This window comes from Vipera ursinii, assembly GCF_947247035.1.
Source record: "Vipera ursinii genome assembly, chromosome: 4".
In the NCBI taxonomy this organism is placed as follows: domain Eukaryota; kingdom Metazoa; phylum Chordata; class Lepidosauria; order Squamata; family Viperidae; genus Vipera; species Vipera ursinii.
Window position 1 is genome coordinate 23,772,321 of NC_139514.1, and position 17,564 is coordinate 23,789,884.

At 39.0% G+C, this 17,564-nt stretch overlaps 1 protein-coding gene across 1 annotated transcript in view; it reads left to right on the forward strand.

Annotated features, from left to right (window-relative positions):
* Window positions 1-4,545: 4,545 nt before the first annotated feature.
* Window positions 4,546-17,564, forward strand: part of LOC310640398 (cilia- and flagella-associated protein 337-like) — a gene marked incomplete at both ends in the record, with an annotated part of 40,989 nt that continues 27,970 nt past the window's right edge. The window contains 7 exons of the mRNA XM_083362607.1: window positions 4,546-4,613; window positions 8,930-9,209; window positions 10,001-10,054; window positions 13,033-13,116; window positions 13,336-13,401; window positions 14,021-14,251; window positions 16,756-16,835. Coding sequence (XP_083218733.1) covers window positions 4,546-4,613; window positions 8,930-9,209; window positions 10,001-10,054; window positions 13,033-13,116; window positions 13,336-13,401; window positions 14,021-14,251; window positions 16,756-16,835 — 863 coding nt within the window. The remainder of the gene's footprint in view (window positions 4,614-8,929; window positions 9,210-10,000; window positions 10,055-13,032; window positions 13,117-13,335; window positions 13,402-14,020; window positions 14,252-16,755; window positions 16,836-17,564) is intronic.

A 17,564-nucleotide genomic window follows, 5' to 3' on the forward strand; every position in this document is an offset into this window, starting at 1 on the left:
ATTAGAATATTACATGCAATCAATAAAACAAGGAGTGTACATAGAACAATATCAGACCTCTGAAAAGTATAAGCATGCATATGTACTCAGTACTTGGTTTGGGCCCCTTTTGCAGCAATTACTGCCTCAATGCGGCGTGGCATAGAAGTTATCAGCCTGTGGCACTGCTGAGGTATTATGGAAGACCAGGATGCTTCAATAGTGGCCTTTAGCTCTTCTGCATTGTTCGGTCTCATGTCTCTCATCTTTCTCTTGGCAATGCCCAATAGATTCTCTCTCAGGTCAGGCGAGTTTGCTGGCCAATCAAGCACAGTAATCCCACAGTCATTGAACCAGGTTTTGGTGCTTTTGGCAGTGTGGGCAGGTGCCAGGTCCTGCTGGAAAATGAAGTCAGCATCCCCATAAAGCTCATCTGCGGAAGGAAGCATGAAGTGCTCCAAAATCTCCTGGTAGACGGCTGCGTTGACCGTGGACTTAATGAAGCACATTGGACCAACACCAGCAGATGACATGGCTCCCCAAATCAACACAGACTGTGGAAACTTCACACTGGACTTCAAGCATCTTGCAGTGTGTGCCTCTCCTTTCTTCCTCCAGACTCTGGGTCCTTGGTTTCCAAATGAGATGCAAAAGTTGCTCTCATCAGAAAAGAGGACTTTGGACCACTGAGCAACAGACCAGGTCTGTTTTTCTTTAGCCCAGGTAAGACGCTTCTGATGTTGTTTGTTGTTCAGGAGAGGCTTGACAAGAGGAATACGACATTTGAAGCCCATGTCCAGAATCCATCTGTGTGTGGTGGCTCTTGATGCACTGACTCCAGCCTCAGTCCACTCCTTGTGAAAGTCCCCAACACTTGAATGGCCTTTTCCTGACAATCCTGTCCAGGCTGCGGTCATCCCTGCTGCTTGTGCACCTTTTTCTTCCACACTTTCCCCTTCCACATAACTTTCTATTAATGTGCTTTCATACAGCACTTTGGGAACATCCAACTTCTTTTGCAATTATCTTTTGAGGCTTTCCCTCCTTATGGAGGGTGTCAATGATGGTTTTCTGCACAACTGTCAGATCAGCAGTCTTCCCCATGATTGTGATTCCTACTGAACCAGACTGAGAGACCATTTAAAGGCTCAGGAACCCTTTGCAGGTGTTATGGCTTAATTAGCTGATTAGAGTGGGATACTTTGAGCCTAGAATATTGCACCTTTTCACAATATTCTAATTTTCTGAGATTGTGGATTTGGGGTTTTCATGAGCTGTAAGCCATAATCATCACAGTTATGACAAATCACGGCTTGAACTATCTTGCTCTGCATGTAATGAGTCTATCTCATATATTAGTTTCCCCTTTTAAGTTGCATTACTGAAATAAATGAACTTTTGCACGATATTCTAATTTTTCAAGTTTCACCTGTATAGTGCCTTGGTAAGACCACACTTGGCATACTGTGTCCAGTTCTAGTTAAAAGGTAAAGGTAAAGGTTCCCTCGCACGTGCGTGCTAGTCGTTTCCGACTCTAGGGGCCGGTGCTCATCTCCGTTTCAAAGCCAAAGAGCCAGCGCTTGTCCGAGGACGTCTCCGTGGTCATGTGGCCGGCATGACTAGACGCCAGAGGCGCATGGAACGCTGTTACCTTCCCACTGTAGTGGTCCCTATTTTTCTACTTGCATTTTTACGTGCTTTCAAACTGCTAGGTTGGCAGAAGCTGGGATGAGTAACAGGCGCTCACTCTGTTACGCGGCACTTGGGATTCAACCCGCCAAACTGCCGATCATCTGACAAGCTCAGCGTCCTAACCCACTGAGCCACCACGTCCCTTGCCCCAGTTCTAGTTACCACAATACAAAAAAGGTCTTGAGACTGGAAAGAGTGCAGAGGAGAGCAACAAAGATGATTATTTATTTATTTATTTATCAATATTTTTATACCACCCTTCTCCCGAAGGACTCAGGGCGGTGTACAGGGCAATAAATATAAAAAAGTGGAATACAAAAGTTAAAAAAACGATTAAATATTTAGCCCAGTTTAAAACAGTATTAAAACATATTAAAACCCCTACCCTAACCCATCAGACCAGGTCAGACTACTCGAATAGATATGTTTTTAAGTCGCGCCGGAAGGAGCGAAGGTCGGGGGCCGTCTGGAGCTCAACCGGCAAGCGGTTCCATAGGTCTGGCGCGCCCACAGAGAACGCTCTCCTCCTGGGGGCCACCAATCGGCATTCTTTGATCGGGGGAGCGCACTGGATGGAGGGAAGTTGATGCCGGCCGCAGGTGTTGCTGTAGGTAATCCGTAGGTAATTAGGGGCTGGAGGCTGAAATTTAGAATGAAGTGTTGCTGGAACTGGGTATTATCTAGTCTAACAATGAGAAGGACTAGGGTTGACATGATAGCAGTCTTCCAAAATTTGAGAGGTTGTCACAAATAAGAGAGGGAAACCTATTCTCAAATGTGCCTGAGTGCAAGACAAGAAATAACAGATGGAAACATATCAAAGGGAAATCTAATCTAGAATTAAGGAGAAATTTCCTGACAAAACAGTTAATCAGTGGAATGGCTCACCTTCAGAGATTGTGGGTGATCACTGGAGATTTTTAAGAGATTGGACAGCCATTCATTTGAAATGGTATAGGGTTTCCTGCTTGAGCAACTAGAACACCTCCAAGGTCCCTTCCAACTCTGATACTCTTTTCTGTTATTCTATTAAAATTATTTTTCAGAGTATTTTTAGAGCAAATGCTCAACTGTTTACATTTTTCACTACAATTCTTACACAGATTTATTAAAGATTTTAAACATATACAAGAATCTTAAAACAATTATGTCTGTTCTTTTAAATTTTTAAACTATTCTGTCTAGAAGTATTTTATGAATCATTTTGGAATTTCTCTACATATTTTTGTTTAATCTGAAATGCAGGAAATAATACTTGAGAAAAGAGGGAAAGCCGTCAGAGCCACATTCCTATGTCTTGTGTAACCCAAAAGAGAAAAGGACACTCTGGAATCATTTAGAGCTATTTTCATATTTGTGTTCCAGTTGAAAGATTGTGAGCTTACCAGGCATTTGATTTGTGTACATGTGTTTTGTATAAATAACCATGTGATTTGTAGCTTTTTTAAAATAAAAAAAAGGAAGCACTCAAAGGCATTTTTTCACAAGTATTTTTCATTGGCATAAAAATATTTTTTCCCTCATTGGAGTGGGAGAGGTCCAAAATGTCAAGATGGAAGCCACAAATATTGACCAAAGTCCTGCTGCTTTTTACATAGAAAAGGGCTTTGTATCCTTGTGACCATCATTTTTATGTGTTTGACCCCTCATGTGAACACCCCTTTTTTCAACTCACTTTTTGGTGGCAATTGTTTAAGACTTTAAGTAATGCAAACCTGTCAGATCTAATCTCACCCTCCGGGTGAGATTCAAGGTGCTGGTGATGACCTATAAAGGCCTAAATGGCTTGGGTCTGGGATATTTGAGGGAACACCTGCTGCCGGCATCAAGCTCCCTTCGTCCTGTGCACTTCCACAGGGAGGGCCTTCTCAGGGTATCGCCAGCAAAAGATTGCTGGCGGGTAATACCCAGGGGGAGGGCCTTCTCTGTGGGTGCGTCTGCCCTTTGGAACCAGCTGCCCTTAGAGCTCAGGACTGCCCCTGATCTTCGTTCATTCCGCCGGGACCTGAAGACCTGGCTCTTTGAGCTTTCCGGCCAGGACTGAGAATTTTAATTGTAATTTTATTTAATTGGTTTTTAATTGGAGTTTAATAGGGGTTTTATTTTATTCAAGGACTAAATCTAATTATTTTAATTGTTCTTAACTTTTGTAATGTGTGTTGTTATTTTAAATTCCTTGTGAACCGCCCTGAGTCCTACGGGAGAAGGGCAGTATATAAGTCCAATAAACATAAACATAAACATAATCAGATAGAAACAATTGGTGAAAGGTGGTCCCACAAGTATCCAGTCCCCAGAAGAACTCTATAAATGACCCTCAGCACTTTTAATTACACTCACACTAGTAATCTTTGCAGTTTGTGAACTAGCATCATTACATTAATATACCGTGACACGTCCATTGGTCCACTGTTGCATTCTGGATCACTTTGTGCAGACCATGTATAAAGTTCAACCTTTGCTATCTTTAGCCAACAGAGTAATATGCAGCACAACAAACAAACTCTTTCACATCTGGATCAAGAGACCGAATGTAGTGGGAGATCTGAGGAAAGATGAAAAAAAATAGTACCTGAATATTTCCTGTAGTTCTTCTTGAAACTTGTCATAATTTTAAGAAATATATGTTCTGAAATTCATGTGACATGTGACAACTCCACCAGTAGCTAGGACTATTCCCAAGCTTCACTTCCTTTGATGTTTGGGGACTTAAGGGAGGTGCAAAGATTGGAGTAACCTGAGCATTGCAGACAGACTTAGCAGCAGGTTCCAGGCTCTTGAACAAAAGGAAGCACAAGTTGTTGCCTTATGAACAAGAAACAAATCCAAGATTTCAGCCATTGGCATTAGGAAGACAAGGATTCAGCTTCCATAATGCCTCTGAGGAAGAAAGTGCGACCAAGTTCTGCTTTTGGGAAGTTAGAGACCTCCCCGCTGACCAGGTAAGGGGCAATAATGGAAAGAAAGGTGTTACTTCTCTATACATTAAACAGAAACACATTGCTGCCTTTATTTTTTTTTCTTTCAACACAAAACAAGAGCTGTAGCTGCCAAGGCAGGCATGTTTGGAAAGCTTTTGTGGTTGTCAAGGAACCCAAGCTGCTGGAATTCGGCATTTGTTTTTCTCCTTGTGTAAAAATTATAACTGTCTATGCCTGGCACTATGGTTTCTTTACTTAGCAATGGTTCTATCTTGTCAGGAATTCAGTATGTATAGTTGACCTGTGGATTTAGCTTCAGTGAAAAGTGTGAACATTTCTTAGGCAGGATGATCTGTTAGCTCTTTTCTTGGGAAGATGCAGTGCATTATAATCACCTTCAGTCTCCTGAGGACTTTGTGATGACATATTCTCACAGGAGAAACTTAAGAATACTGTGTTCCTGCAAAAAAAAAGCTTGTTAAATTTCTGACATGTTGATTAAATTCACAGATCAGAGGGAATATTTTTAATATTTAATATAACTTTTGCAGGATTCTTGCTAAGAGTACGCTTCTGAGCAAAAGCACTTCTTGTAGAAAGGAAAATCTCGTTCCTTTGTATACTTTATCTCAGTCAGGAGTGGCAGGAATAAGCTGAAAGTGGTTGATTCATTGATCTATCACAATTTTCTAGGACAAGAAAAAAACAAACAACCCTGAAGTATGGACAGAGCCAGCTATTCAGTTACACAATCTTATCCATTGACAGTTTGCAATAGGTGCAACATGCTACTACTGTATGCTGTCTAATTTTATTTAGTCATTCATTCTTTGCTTGAAAAGTCTCGGGGTCTCACAAAACTATACAGAAAATGGGCATATTTAATGGCTACCTTTAAAAACTCTGAACCTTCACCATTTAATTGATGGAGAAGTTCAGTAATTTTCTAAAACTCTTTTAATTAACAGAAGGGCTAAATAAACATCCCCTAATATTTGAATTATCCTCTGCCTTTCAAAAAGCATAAGCATTTCTCCTTCAAAAACCACCTTGATATGAAATGGTATGTTACTAATATAATATTTTGTAGAACTTTGCTAAATCACCAGTTTTGATGTAAGCATCGAAAGAGTTGGGCCCATACGATATGCTTTGTCCCAACGTTACATTAGGTTTCCTCTGTTCTTCTGTATACACATAAATTATACATTCCTCTTTTTACAGAATTGCATACTCTTTTCAATAAGCTATTCTCTGCCAGAGATGCTCAACAACCAATAGAAGACAATATATGTAGCTTATATCATACTCAACTCTATATCATGCTCAACCATGTCAAGTCCAAATATCCAGTGGAGTTCATTGAATGACTTTGAGCCACTCAGGCCTCACGAGATTGCTTTGATATGGATAAAATGGGACAATTACCTTAACATCCCACCCCATCCCAGTTACCCATCTGCAAGAATAAACAAAACAATATAGACTGATTATGTCACATATGTGAATCACAGCTTAGTTTTTTATATTCTTACTAGTGCTGTGACCAGATGTGCTTTAGTTAATCAGAGTGAGTGAGAACTTTTACCATAATGGGCCTTTTTTTCAAAAGAGGAAATGACAAGCCCTTTGATCGTATTAATATGAAAAATATACAGATCCATCTATGACATTAAACTCAAAGGAGATTTTGCCTTTTTATATCATTTCTATATAGTCTAGTTCAGGGGTCTTCAAACTTGGCCCTTTTATGACTTGTGGACTTCAACTCCCAGAATTCCTCAGCCAGGAATATTGGCTTAGGAATTCTGGGAATTGAAGTCCACAAGTCATAAAAGAGCCAGGTTTGAAGACCCCTGGTCTAATTTATTGTATTTTCCAGGATATTTGAATAATATCTAGTAGGAAAATACCACAGAGATATTTTAGCAAAGATCATGTCTTTTCAATTAGCTTAAGTGTAACCAAGCAACACTGAAGAGTAAACAAAACATGGGAACAGTGTTTAAAACTATCACTCACCACAAAACTGTAGTGTATGTTTATTTTTGGTTTGGCTTTCAGCTTGTGCATTTAAAAAGGATCATCTAAGGAAATCATAGTAAAACTAAAGAGAATTCAGCCCATTCCTCCATACATCACTTTATTTGTTGTCAATAAGGGCGGTATAGAAATATTAATAAATTAAATTAAATTAAAATTAAATATGTTTATCCATTAAGAAACGCATATGATCTGGGAAGCCAGGAAACATATACTAGTCTATCCATTGTGGTCTACTGTTTTCTAGTGGAGGTGGATGTTCTAAAGATATAGGCTTCCCACATCATCTGGGATGTAATCTGTAGCTCCACAAAGCCTTTGGAGCAATCCTAAGGGTCCAAAATTGTAATTTTCAATTGAAATAGAAGAGAAAAAATATTAAATTCCCAAGAAGTAGGAGTTCTGACATCCAGTGGCCAGTTGGATACCAGTAGATTTATATATGATTCAAGATAATAAACATATTCATAGAGTAAAAAGGGCAGTAGTTTATTAAAGCAATACAAATTACAGGAGAATGTACACTTAAACATCCTTTCTGCAGATAAAACTTTGAAAAAGATTGTAGGTGAACCCCTTCTTGGGCCAGCTGGAATATAGACCCTTCTCAGTCATGTCTACACCAAGTCCCCATCCTATTCTGACTTCTCTTGGCTTAAGTACTTTTATATAAAAGGAGGAGGTTGATCTGTTTTAGCTCCTGAAGATGCCTGCTCAGGAATGTCTCTTCCTGGAATTCAACAACTCAATTTAGCTTTTGAAAAGCTATTCTTATATTCAATTGAGAGATAAGGTTGAGATAAATAGGACAGAAGGCGTACGTGCATCAAGGTCAGTACTGTAAATATAATTTTTTTACAAAGAAAAAGTAATACAGAGTGCAGAAGCAAGCAAGTTGTATAATATAGGATGATAAAAAATAAATGTGGAATTTATATAAACCAGGAAAAAAGTGGATCATGTCATTATGTCTCCTCACCATTTTGTTTGCATAATAATTACTATTATTATGAACTTATTAAAATATAGCTTAATTAATATATTTACAGCCTAACCAACTCTATATGATTAATTCAATTTTATTTTACTTATATCACCATCACCTGGTTGTATCATATCTGGAAACATAACTGTCAGAATGCCACTTAAAGATCAAGTATGGCCCTTGACACAAAAAACATTTCTGTTTACCATGCTACCTTGCATATAGCCTGCATTGTGCCCTTGCAAGCTGAATGTCTTTTAATATATGAGCAGAAGACTTCAGCATCAGGCAAAAGAGTGGATAAATCCCTTGTCTCTGATCTAAATCCACACGTTTCTGGAGGATATTTCATGTTAATCCTGCAACAAAAGAGGACAAGAGCTTTGAAGCACCATAAAAATTAAGAAATATATAACTACTTTGTTACTTTGACTTAGAATGAAAGAATGATAGAGTTGAACAGGAGAATTTAGATTATTATGTCCAATCCCTGTCAGTAGGTTCAAGTGGTTGGAGAGTTGGTGGGCAAACGCACTTCAGTTGGGATGGGTTGGGGGACACAGCAGAAGAAATTGGGAGAGCCATTTCAGCAAAAGGAAATACTCATGGCTTTGCATCTATATTCTTCAGATAGAATTGAGTCATCTGAGTCAATCTCAAGTTAGGGTGTTAAGAGTACACACACACCTAATCATCATGCTTTGCTCTGCTCTGCAAGATCAGGGGCATGGATAAAAGAACATGTGGTAGTATTTGCTGTCTATGGAATATTTTGTCCTCAGAATATTCACTTCATTCCCCCTGTTGAAAGTCAGATAGTCAGCCAAACTGGAGCTCTTTCATAGAGATGTTAATGCATAATTGTATGTTTTTGGGATGCTGTGTTGGTTTTTAGGTTATGGATTTAATTGGATTTTTATGAGTATTCTTGTAATCACTTACAAAGTAAGTGATTTCCAAAACTGTATACAGTATAAATAGACAGAAACTCTTAGAAGTGTCCATAATGAAGCACATTTCTTCCTTCTTCTTCCTCTGTCCTTCTTTCTTGCTTTGTTATCTGCAGCTTTAGTCCAAATTTTAGAATGTCACTTCACCTTTTAATACCTCTGGCATCTTTATTTGTTAGTAGAATAACTGTATTTTATGGATTAAAAAAACATGTCTCATTGTGACAAAGAGAATTAACTCTAACCCCAGTCTGGAACCTTACCTGTTTTGTTACTATTATTCACAAAACTGGTTAATAATGAATGAACAATAATACCATTTCCCACATGGTCACCTTCTGTTTTGTGTGCTTGGACAGCATTCTGAATGAGCTAACAGAGCTGACATCGACAAAAGACTCTCTGTTTGGAAGGGCACAGACTTCATTAGGAGGCCCCAGATTGCAAACTGCCTCTCCAGTTTCTATTGGCAGCTTCTCAGAAGGCCAAAAGAATATTCCCAGACCTCCAGAATGGCTGATGAGGGAATTGCTGAAACGGCAGCAAAGGAGTCACTCCATTGGACTCATGGAAAACATCTCAGAGAGCGAAAGTATTCATCACCGTGCCGATTCCTCCCGAAGTCACTGGAAAGGCAAAGTATAACATATTCTCTTGTTGGCTTTAGTAAGGATTTTCCAGAGTTAAAGGCTATGAAGAGTTGTGTAAAAGATTATTCAAATGTCCTTTGTACAGAAAACATCTGCTTAGAAGTTGCTTATAAGTCAGGTGAAAACTGAGCCACATATTTTTCATCATGCTATAAATTTTTATTTAGGACTGTAGCACACATTTCAGTCTCCATGGAGATGCCACAGAACTGGCACTGCAGTCTGTTCAAAACCAGATATGGGGATTCATATCTATTTTTCTACTTAAAAATATTATCAGTTTGGGGTGGGGGGGAGAAACTGGACCTACCATTCAAGGGTATGAAATATGTTTTTTTTTGCCTATGTAGGTGCTGATCTATATATATCTAAATGAAAGCACGTAAATAAAACAGTTATAACAAAGGAAAACTTAATTACCGTAACTCTCTCCTATATAATTTTCTCATATTCTACCTTCCTTTTGGATACATTCCACATTAATGGGGCTTTATGTTTCTTTGAAACATCTGAAGCTTTAGCTCAGAGGAGCAGAGTTGAACATTTGAGGGCTTATTTATTAATATTTTGCATTTACATACTGTTTTCATGTATTACTTCTATTTTGTTACTTACCTTCTAAGAGTGTATATTCTTCCTGATGCTTTAAGAGGGGACCAGACAATTTGTGGCAGATATTAGATATTGTCTCAAGGTATCGAATGAGAAACTTCTCTCTGAAATTTAGTTGTGTACCATACAATGCTTGCATTAATCTATCTTGCTCTTTGTCTTGGCAAGATCGAACAGCAGATTACTCTTGATCAGCTGCAGAAACTCTACACAGCCTTTCAGGTACATCCGATTAAATAACTGGTGTCAAAGTATGTAATAATCTTTGGGTGGAAATTTTTGATGTTGCAGTTCCAACATATCTGGGAGTATCTAAGTTGAGAAAGTTTGTAGATGTTATCCTATTGGGAAATACAGATTAAAGGCACCTATTGATTGAAAAGATATTATGCTTTGGCATTGGTTTGATTTTAATGTAAGGTGAGCGTGAAAGAAAGTATTCATTGTTGAAAGGGTCATTGTCAAGAGACGTATGTCAGCAACAAAGTAATATAATCCTTGCAGTATCTGATTGCCTATACTGGCAAGTGTTTTCTTGGCATAAAAGGATGAATGATGATTAAGTATTGCTATTTTATTGTTTTAATCTTTGCTACAGATGGAGCACATGTTACTTAGGTTAATTGGGATTAAAGTGGTTTGTAATCACTGATTAATCAAGAAATTGTCATCATTGTTCTCCCTCAACTTTTTTTTGGTTTTGGCTATTGGCTGGAAATTAAGACAAGGATAAATATTGACCCAACTTAATATATATCCATGCCTGGCCTAGTTTCCATATTGATGGCAAATACTTTATTAAAAATTACGATCTTCTGGACTCATCTGTCCAACTACTGTAAAAGTGGAGACATGAAAACCAAGGGTCAAGGAAATATGTGGCTGAGCAAACTTTACTGAACAGATTGTCCACATCATCTGGCATTAAGGACTAAAACACCTTCAGAGCTCCAGTCTCATAATCATCTTTGTTACTCTGAATATTCATTTTGCATAGCAAGATGGATGGCATACAAACTTAATAAATAAATAGAAAATATTACTCAAAACTGAACTGCACAAACTGTGGAGTTTAAGACATAACTAATCTGACAAATGTTGATTTTAGTTTTGCTCAAATATCACAGAGTGCTATTGAGATAACTCTTTGATCTATAGCCGGACTTGAGCTACTTAAGAAAGCCCAACTGAGTAACACAGAGAAAATAAAATGAAAGAGGAGAAAAACGGCTTTTCCCGTCTTTTACCAAACAATAGGCTCAAAATGTTCAAACCAATTTAGGATATATTTTCCTCTACTCATTCCATTCATCTCCCAACTTTTTCCACTGCACTCAGCTGACATTTATTGCTGCCCATCTCGCAACAGTGACTCAGTATAACATGACTGAATGAGTTCCTCTTCATGAAAAATATCCAGGGGTTAATATGTCAATTGATGTTCAGACTGTAGAAATAATGCAGAGAAGAGCAACAAAGATGATTAGGGGACTGGAGGCTAAAACATACAAAGAACACTTGCAGGAATTGGATATGTCTAGTTCAATGAAAACAAGGACTAGAGGTGATATGATAGCAGTGTTCCAATATATCAGAGGCTGCCACAAAGAAGAGATGATCAATCTATTTTCCAAAGCACTTGAAGGCAGGAGAAGAAACAATGGATGGAAATTAATCAAGGAGAGAACCAACGTAGAGCTAAGGAGAAATTTCCTGACAGTGAGAACAATTAATCAGTCGAATGACTTGCCTCCAGAAGTTGTGAGTGCTCCAACACTAGAGGTTTCCAAGAAGAGATTGGACAACCATTTCTCTGAAATGGTATAGGGTGTCCTTCTTGAGCAGGAGGAGGATTGGACTAGCAGATCTTTAAGGTCCCTTCCAACTCTGTTATTCTGTTATTAAAACATATAATATTACAAAAGCCAGAGCAAAATATAATATCACCATTACTCCATCACTGAAATCTTCCTCTCTGCTTTGGCATTGTCTGTAGAAGGGTCAGCCTATTATCTGCCACAGGTCTGGGGAAAGTGTTTCACCTACTTACTGAAGACCTCTAGAGCCAGGTGAAAAGAAGGTCCAGATGAGTGGGTGTCTTTTTACCCAGGACCAGAAACAATAAAGATCACAAGAGCTGTTCTCATCAGGTCACATGATTGAGTGAGCTGTTGATGCAGGTAAAACTATCAATAGAGACAGAAGTAAAAATATGTAACTTTGGTAGAGAAACAGAGTCATCTCATTATAGTGAAAGTGGCTCAGAATCCCGCTTGAATTCCTGGGGACTGCTGTATCTGTCAGGCCTCAGCCGAAAGATAATATACTGCAGTGATGGGGAACCTTTTAGAGACTGAGTGCCCAAACTGCACCCCAAAACCCACTTATATATCATCGGGTGCCTGGTGGGCATGGCCCATTGGGTGGGTGTGGCCCATTGGGTAGTCGTGGCCCATTGGGTGGGCATGGCTGTGGTGGTAATGGCAGACTAGGTGGGACTAAAAAGTTAAATCAATCAATTCCAACTTTGCCATGAACTTTTTTTTCCCCCGCAAGAAGTTGAAATGATTGATTGATTGAACGTCTTTTTTTTGCACATGGAGACAGAGGCCTAAACTGAAAAGGTTTTATAAAACCCATCAGAAGGCCTAGGACTGGGGTGACGGGGAACGTGCCCACAGAGAGGGCTCTGCGTGCCACCTATGGCACGCGTGCCATAGGTTCGCCACCATGGATATAATGAATCCAGTTCTTTATTTGCTTATGTCTAATAGACAGAATCTTGCCAGACTAAAGCTATAAACTTCTAACCTAATACTGTAGATATAACCTGGGAGATTTTAATTCTACCCTGAATCTTTTCCTTCCTCCCCCATCTAGTTCAGGACTACATAGACTCTTGTCTTGATCTCTTGTTTGGAATGCGCTGCCTTCTCCATGGGAAGCTATGGTGCTACTGCCAACATTCCCCCAACTCTTTCTTCATCTGCACATTTCTTCACAGTATCTGATTTGAAGAAAATATTGAGATTATGGTACTTTAGTTTTACATTTAACATTGCTCTCATGTTTGAATTATTCAGAAAGAAAGAAGTGACAGAAGAAACAAAATATGACTTGAAAACCTAAGCTAATATTTTGCCATGTCTACTGCTCTATATTAATGCTTAATAATGTTTTGCTGCTTTATTTGCCTCCAGGGCTTGGAAACAAGTGGACATAAATCTGTGGATATAGAAAGCTTCAAGCACATATTAAATACATGTGTGGGGTCACATAACACAGTAAGGAAGAAGTTTGAAATTTCTTGGGATATTTTAACATATAGCAAAAGTTATAAGTAAAAGGGGGATGGGAAACTTCAGGCTTTCTTTCCTGGCCTGTTTTTCGGTGCTGCATCAAATTGGGTGGAAGGGAATAGTGAGCTCCAACAAAATGTGTCTTACAAAATTTCAATGCTTTGTTAATATAAAGATCTTTTGCACATTTTTTTCTCTTTATAGACTGATGAAGAAGTGGAAAAACTATTCATGAAAATAGACTATTTGGCAACTGGCAACATCCAGTGGGTACATACATATTTTGATTAATGGAAAAGTAGATGAGATGTTGAGCTTAAATGGAGCCCAGAAGATGGCAGAGGACAGGAAAGCCTGGAGGAACATTGTCCATAGGGTCGCGATGGGTCGGACATGACTTCGCAACTAACAACAACAAGATGAGATGTAGTCAAACATTTGGCCACAACAAAACAAGAAATCATTTTTTAAAAAATGTGAATTAGCAGAAGTTTTTGACTGTGGCACCATTAGAAAAGTGTTAAATAAATAAACACAAAATGACTGATGTTTCCGATTTGGAGCACAAGTAGCTTCAACAATTGATTGAAGGTGTTGGAAATAAATGGTGTTAGAGTATATGTGGAGGTACTGAAATTAGTATAAAGGCAAAGATTTTGTTTCTTCTGTAAATATGTATAGTGCCATGCTCCATAAGTTAGTAACATTACTTGTCAAACTTTACATATCTTTTACTTGGCATGTTTGTAGGATGGAACAAATAAATTTGACTCAATGTTCACTTAGGAATAAACCTATTAGATACTGAAGGATTCAGATCTGAATAACCATGCATGCCACTTGCATGCACAAATACCAGGATAATAACTGTCTCTTTTTCTCAATGCAGCATGATTTCTGCACATACTTGCAGATAGAATACGCTGAAATGGACAGCTCATCTACGCGCCTCAAAGAGGTTGCCTTTTCACTTCCTGCCACAATGCAAGAGATCCCACATGGAGAGCCTGTACTGCGCATTTGCTCCCTGGTGGATAGCACCTTAATAACAGCACAAGAAGATGGGCAAATTTCCTTCTGGTCACCAGAGTTCAAACTCAAACGAAGCAAGATGGTGTTTGTATGTCACATGTTTTTATTTTGCAGTATTTAGGAATATAGTTCTATTTGTTTCCATTTGTATTGCATTCTGTCCAAAGGAGGTTACATTTTAAAAAATCTTCCTGCTAAAGTGGAATCCCCAGTTGTTCAAGTCCACCTATCCTGGCATGTCATACAACCTTTTCCAATATGACTTTCCAGATATTTGCTGGTGCTGAAGGAAATTGCACTGCATTACATCCGATAGTCACTGGATTAGGAAGAACTATTGTCTCATCTCTTTAGAATGGTTTTTACATGCCTTTTGCACCACGGCCTTTCTGCCCTTGACTCTCAAGCAAATTTCTTCATACCTGTGGCCAGAAATGAAGTTGGCTTATGAAATACCTTTATGGATTCTAGACTCTTTCTTCACTTTAGCCTCAGTGTTAGCCAGATATCCCAACAGAATACCAATTACCTTCACCACCAACAATGGAACCTCTTCTTCTTTAATTCACCCTCCAATTGCTTTCTTGGATAATTTTTTCTTGTGGACTGCAAGAAAAAAATAATTAAAAACACCAGTGTTGGCACTCTTTCTGTTTCTTTGGCTTCTAAGGAAAAATGGAAGAACTCTTTCTATTTTCATCAAGATTATATTATGTGAGTGTTAAAGAAAATACTCCAGCCTTTCAAAAGTTTATTGATTAATCTGTATTTTTTTAAAAAAAATCCATCTTTTTCTGGCGCACAGGGCTTCAGCATCCACTGGCAGCCAGCCCAATAGCCCAGGATGAAATGCTGGATAGTTACCAGCGCTGGAGAGCATGATGCGTTCCCACCACAGCACATGTTAGCCAATAGAAGTGGAGGCATTGCCTGTAACAGAAGAAAGTATTGCAGTTCAATTACTTGGATTGCTGGTGCCAGCACAAGACAGAAAATACTATTTTTGATACAGAGTAAGAAAAGCCAGAAGTTGACTTCACCACCGATAGGGGTTGAATTGAGGGTGATGTTGTATGTTCCGGTCCTTAGGAAAGAGTTAATGAGCCAATGCAACTTTATGGCTTTTCATGGCCAGCTATCACCCTGAAGGGCTGTGAATGGGCAGTACCTAATCTTAAACCACAGTCCATTGATTTAGAGCTCCAAGCAGATTTTACCAGCTCTACTTAGAAAAATCTTCTTAAGCCATTCCACATACCTTCTCCAACCAGCCAGATATCTTAGTTGCATAACAATTCTAGAATTTGTCAGGGCTTTATCCTTGGCCAGATTCAATGCCCTCCCAACAGCTGTTACGGAAGGGAGATACCAAAAGTTCCCTTTGAAAAGTAACTGCGTCTGTATGGAGAAGGAATAATTGTATTATTTATTTATGTATGTATTTGTTTTTATTTATTTATTTATCAAACAAACTTCTTAACTGCCCAGCTCCCTCGAAGAGGGGATCTTATTTTGTAATGTCCCCTCTTAGGAGATACTCTCCAAGAATTATCCTCATTCCTTACTAACGTCTGGTCATTCCATTTTGTTTCATCTTAAGTTGTTATTATCTAATCAATTTGATTTTATTTCTTTGGCCATAGCTACAGTAAATACTGTTTTGTATTTTGCACAATACACCATAATATTTCTTCCAATGCTTTTTTGGATATTTTAGAACAATGCTTTTTTCTTTTTTTATCTTAAATAATTGTGGTTCTGTTGTTCTATTTGTTGATCAATGACCAAATTCTTTAAAAAATGACTTTTTGATTAATGAGCCATCTCTGCACCAGGAGAAGCAGGAAGTATGGATCAAATCTAAGTCTTAACATGAGGGAGAGAAATGTACCCTACAGATGTTGCTGAATAACTATTCCCAAGGTCCATCAATATTGCCTATGCTAACTGGACAGCTGGGAATAGTAGTTCAGCAATATTTGGAGAACTGTGGGTTTCCCACTTCACTCCAACTGGATTCTTTAGACCAGACATGTCAAACACAAGGCCCGGGGGCCAGATCCGGCCCGCGAAGTGGTTTCATGCGGCCCGTGAAGCCATCCTGTAAACAGTGAGGGAACGGCCCCCCACTGCCTTGGCCGTAGCCCAGAGACCCTCAGATCTGTCCCACTCCTGCCCAGGCCCCCATAGGCACCCTTGATGCGAACGATGTAGAGCTGGCCACGCCCACCCAGTAGGCCATATGCACTCTAGCCACGCCCACCCAGTAGGCCACGCCCACCCAGGCCATACCCACCCGGCCCCCTGAGGGCAACTGCAATGCTGATGTGGCCCTCAATGAAATTGAGTTTGACACCCCTGCTTTAGACAATCCAAATACCAAAGAAATCTCTTTCCTTATATTAGTGTACTGACAAGAATTTCTTCTTAAAACTATTCCCCTTATTATTCTCTCTGTACAACCAAGTCCTCTCTGCTTTTTCCTGTATCCAAGTGATTTTTTAAAAAATTTATTTTGATTTTGAAAGGAGACTTGCCTAATTAATGATTCAGAAATGCCAGCTGAATTTTAACTGTTTTTCCCCTTTGTAGGAGAAAATCCACAGAAAATCTAAGTGGCTGATGGATTTTACTGTCATGACACCATACAATAAACTAATTCTGGGAACTGGGTAAGTATCTTATATATACATTCACTAACCTGATTGATCATTTCCTTTTATTACAGAGCATTGGGAGAGACATTTACTGGAACACAACAAAAGCTACAGGATATGGTAAAACATTTCAAGATGGATACAGGTTGTGAGCAAACCTTGTACCATCATGTTTTTAATGTCAGTCAGTGGATGTTGCAACAGGAGAGGAAAATTTTTTAAAAATAAAATAACAATGAGTAACCAGAATATTATTCATGCCAGCTGGAGGAGATTCCTCTTGAGGTGGATGTTGCTGGGTGGGGCTGGAATTTCAGCCAAGGAAACCAACAATCACAACTCTTTCAATGTAGAACATTAAAAGCTATATAGCCAGCAACACAGCATAGACCCACTCTGGGTATGCAGTACAACCTGTTTGTGAAGGCAACAACATTTGAATGGCATGATTTCTTGCCTCTATGGAACAAGAATGAAGCAGGCAAAACAGTGATGTGGATATGACCTGTGGTCCATTTCAAAAATAGATGCAACTCTTGTGACACCTGCTGCTGTAAAGGAAAGGCTGCCATCTTGGCTTTGCAGTTCCCCCTCAGTAACCCAGACAAAGGAGAAGAGCTGAAATTGACAAGAGATTTGTCAGTTTCTCATTCTCCTAGAAAGGAAGAGGGTATCTTTCCCTTCTTTTCTTTACAAATGGGGTGGAGCTAAGGGATTCTTGTTGCTGCAGAGATTTTTGCTTTT